We start from the raw sequence: 4311 nt of genomic DNA, 5'->3' as shown, positions 1-4311 counted from the left end.
TTTTTTTTTTTGAAACAGTCTCACTATATTGCCCTCTGTAGAGTACTGTATCATCTCAGCTCACAGCAACCTCAAACTCTTTGGGCTTAAGCCAGGGGTCCTCAACCTGTGGGTTGTGACCCCTTTGTAACAATGAAAATACATGGCAGCATTAGGAAGGTTGAGAACCACTGGCTTAAGCAATTCCCTTGCCTCAGCCTCCCAAGTAGCTGGGAACATAGGCACCCGCCACAATGCCTGGCTGTTTTTTTGTTGCAGTTGTCATTGATTAGCTGGCCTGGGCCAGTTCGAACCTGCCAACCCTTGGTGCATGTGGTCGGCACCGTAACCACTGTGCTATTGGCACTGCCTCTAATGGAGTTTCTTGATTATATTTTTTCTTTTTTTTTTTTTGAGATGGAGCCTCAAGCTGTCCACCTGGGTAGAGTGCCGTGGCATCACAGCTCACAACAACCTTAGCCACTTGAGCCACATTCGCCGAGCCTGATTATGTTTTTTCTTCAAAGGTTAACAGTACTAACTGACAGGAGGCTTCTTCATTGCTGAACCTCACTTTATGTCAGCAGCAAATGTGTGGGTTGCGACCCATAGCAACTGTATGAAAGGCTCACAGCATTAGGAAGGTTGAGAACCACTGCTTTATATATAAAAAAAAATTTAAGAGATAAGTCTTGCTTGGTGGCAGGCTAGAATACAGTGTCACCATCATAGATCACTGTAACCTCAAACTATTGAGCTCAACTGATCCTGCTACCTCAGCCTCCCTAGTAGCTGGAACTATAGGCATGCCGCCACCACCACACCTAAGTTTTAAATTTTTGATAAAGATGGAGTCTTGCTTTGTTGCCCAGGATGGTTTTGAATTGCTACCCTCAAGCTCTGAAGTGATCTTTCCTCAGTCTCTCAAAGTGCTGGGATTACAGTTGTGAGCTACCACACCTGGCCAAAAATAAATTTTTTGATGTCTTATTTAATAGAGCTAAGGACACATAGCAAGGAGAGGAAGTATAATATAATAGTATCAAACACATTTGCTTGATTTGCAAACTTGAAGAAATCATTTCACCAGTGTGACCCCCTGTTTAAACCTTCATCTGTCAAATGGGGACAGTATGAATCATTGCACAGGGTTGGTGTGGAAATTAAGACGGATAACCTGTGAGACACTGGGCATTATGCTGTCACATGAAAGTGCTCACTGTTTTCCTTTGTTCATTCCTGGTATCAGAACCAGGACTAAGTAAGTGACTCCTGGGCAGATGGGCAGGTAGCATCTACATTGTGGTACTTACTGAAGGGAAGGCATGGGATTTCATTCTATTACTAGGAAAGGGACAAAACACAGAACTTTCAAATCATTTATTTTCTGTTTTTCTTTTTAATAACCATTCTAATGGATGTGGTTTTAATACACCTATTTAGTTCTTAAACGTTAAAAAAATTTATTTTTAGTATATCTCTTAGAAAAACAAGATCTGGGCTTACTTAGCACCAGGGGCTCAAGCAGCTAAGGCGGCAGCCACATACACCTGAGCTGGTGGGTTGGAATCCAGCCCAGGCCCACCAAACAACAATGATGGCTGCAACCAAAAAATAGCCGGGCGTTGTGGCAGGCGCCTGTAGTCCCAGCTACTTGGGAGGTGGAGGCAGGAGAATCGCTTGAGCCCAGGAGCTGGAGGTCGCTGTGAGCTATGATGCCACAGCACTCTACCCAAGGGGACAGATTGAGGCTCTGTCTCAAAAAAAAAAAAAAAAGAAAAAGAAAAACAAGGGTGTCTTCTGTGCCAAGACAGTTCTGTGAAAGTGAGTATAGAGAATTCATAGGATCTTCCTTGCTTGGTCTTCTGCTCTTAGACTATATCATTTTAGTAGAATATTTTAAGTCCATTTATACCTGACATAATTCATTTATGCCTCGTTACACAAGTTCATATCAGTGACTCAATCTCAGTTTCCTCATCTGTAAAATGACGGTCTTTGGTGATTACTTCCTACATTCTCTGATTCAGTGGCAGCATGGTCCTCATGCTTGCAGAAGAGAGGTTAAGATCCCCTGTCAGTCACGTATCTCCTTAGTATACTTATGTGAAAGGTTTCTAAAATTACCCTATATCTTTCTCAATATCATAGTTGTTGTTCAGTGCTTTGGTTGTCCTTAATATAATTCAATACTGGATAGGTATTTTAATGTCAGTTTTGGGCATCAACACTTTAAACTTTTATCTAATTTATAATCTTAATTTAGAGTTAATGGAAATAGTTGCTTCTAATAGATTGAGTAGTTACATGCTCTTTTTCTCCTAAACGTTGAGTAGTAGATACCATTTTTGTAAAGATCTACGTCTGAATTGAAAAGGGTCAAAATGGCTGAATAGTGAATAAAGCAGTAGAATGCAAATCAAAAGATAGACATACTAGACTCCATTATTTATTTACACTGTGTTCAGTAACCTAAATGCAACACGGATATTCATCTCTTTTTTAAATTGGTAGTGTTAGATGTCAAAAGGTGGAAAGGTGCGGCAAAGAGCCAGGCCTAGTAGAGTTAATAGCAAAGATTTATGGAGAGCAGATGGACTGCCCTGAAAATGGGAAATGGTGATAGTCTCAACTGAGGGTAAGGTAGTTCTTTTATATGGGGTTGAGTCCTGTTTGTTGAACATTCTGGTGCCATTCAGGAGGTGATGTGTGTGTGGTTCAGAAGGTGGTGGGCATGCCAGCCATAGCTCAGTAAGTAGAGATGTGGTGTAAAAGACCATCTGCTGGAGGCCTTGTAGGAGGTTGGAGGGTCATCTGCTATAAATCTTCTATAGCAGGTGGAAGGAATGTTTCACAGAACCTGAAGAAACACTGCAAATCCTATTCTTTGCTTAATAAATGTCTCTAGATCTATGGGAAGTAGAGAAAGACTAACAAGTCCTATTTGCATCTGAATAGTTAGAGGTAGAAGAAGACTAGTAGAGTCTTAGTGAGTGTTTATTTCCAGAGGTAGATGAAGTCTCACAGTAATATCCCTTACCACTTGATAGTTTGTGAAGTGCTGCATCACCCCATTACATTTTTTTAATCATGCTAGGGTGTGTTTCTTTTTTATAGGATTCTATATAAATGCACATATGTTATTTCAAAAAGTTATTTTGAATCTCACCGTAGTATTTATGTTCCATTGCATGTTTAAATCTGTTTCTTTGGTTTCTGATAACAGATTAAACCTTAGGGGTAGGATTTTCTTTTCTTTTCTTTTCTTTTTTTTTTTTTTTTATTGAATGGTGACTATGTACATTAATGCACTTCTACGGGTAGAGTTTTCATTACTTTTTCTAGGTGGATTATTTGGAAAGCTATCAATGCTATTTTTTTTTTTTACTTTTAAAAACTTTGCTCTAAACATTTTATTTCAAAATTATAAAAGAAGTTTTTAAAATATGATTAGCTAACGTTAACCCTTAATATCCTTGAGTTATATAATTAAATTTTTTATTCAACACTTGACTAAGGTGATTATTTCTCAATTTTCTGTCTTCATTCTACAGAATGGTAAATAACGCTGATCATCCCTGAAAGGATATTGATCTGCCTCATGTAAAGTATGCTCAGTTCCTTTCCAGTGGTGTAAGTACTTAGTCCTCAATTTTTATCTCTGTAATTGTTTTAATAAAAGTAACCAGTCATTGTGATCATGATCCACATTTAACAGCAGACCTTTGTAGAGTTGAAAGAATTTTTTAGAAAAATCAAAGGGCACACTTATTTGACATTAAGGTGCATAAGTGTCATGATCAGGTGGTGAGGAATGAATTTTTAAATACATCAACCTGCTCTTTTACCAATTCTATTTTTAATTTCGAATTTTGACATTAATTTTCAATTGAAAATAAAACTACTTGTTTTTAACCACTTAAAGCCTAGAAGCTGGTGAGACAGATGGCTAAGTATTTGAAAGAGCTAGTGTTAGATTCCTTGTGACAAGCAGAGTATTGGAAGTATACGTCTTAATGTTGCCTTTGGTTTGCAAACTCTTACCACCTTAGCCATTTCCTTTACCTACCGGGGAAGATAATGTAGTTAAGCCTTTTAGCTAATGTGCTAGCCTTTATTTGGAGTCTGGAAAGAAATACAAATTGAGATGATGGTACTATGTTGAGAGTGTTTTTGTGCTAGGATATGAACTGTAACCACCAGTTCGTATTAAATAGGCCTTTGAATAAAAGTATTCCGGGAATTTCAGATATTAGAGAAGATAAAGTATCTATTAGCTCATTAAGTGCCTCTGTAGAGCCTAATGCAGAGTGCCTTTAGCGTAAGTATTTT

At 38.3% G+C, this 4311-nt stretch overlaps 1 protein-coding gene across 6 annotated transcripts in view; it reads left to right on the top strand.

The window, feature by feature from the left end:
* The window catches only part of HMBOX1 (homeobox containing 1), a 152627-nt gene that overhangs the window by 55591 nt on the left and 92725 nt on the right, over nt 1–4311 (top strand). For all 6 annotated transcript variants that reach the window (XM_023515583.1, XM_023515586.1, XM_023515582.1 and 3 more), the window contains exon 2: nt 3534–3612. In XM_023515583.1, the coding sequence (XP_023371351.1) occupies nt 3590–3612 (23 nt within the window). In that variant the 5' untranslated portion in view covers nt 3534–3589. The remainder of the gene's footprint in view (nt 1–3533; nt 3613–4311) is intronic.

The sequence above is a fragment of the Otolemur garnettii genome, unplaced genomic scaffold (assembly GCF_000181295.1).
Source record: "Otolemur garnettii isolate 467f Iridium unplaced genomic scaffold, OtoGar3 scaffold00074, whole genome shotgun sequence".
Classification (NCBI taxonomy): domain Eukaryota; kingdom Metazoa; phylum Chordata; class Mammalia; order Primates; family Galagidae; genus Otolemur; species Otolemur garnettii.
Note: the sequence above shows the minus strand (reverse complement) of the source record. Positions and strands in the feature narration are given on the sequence as shown.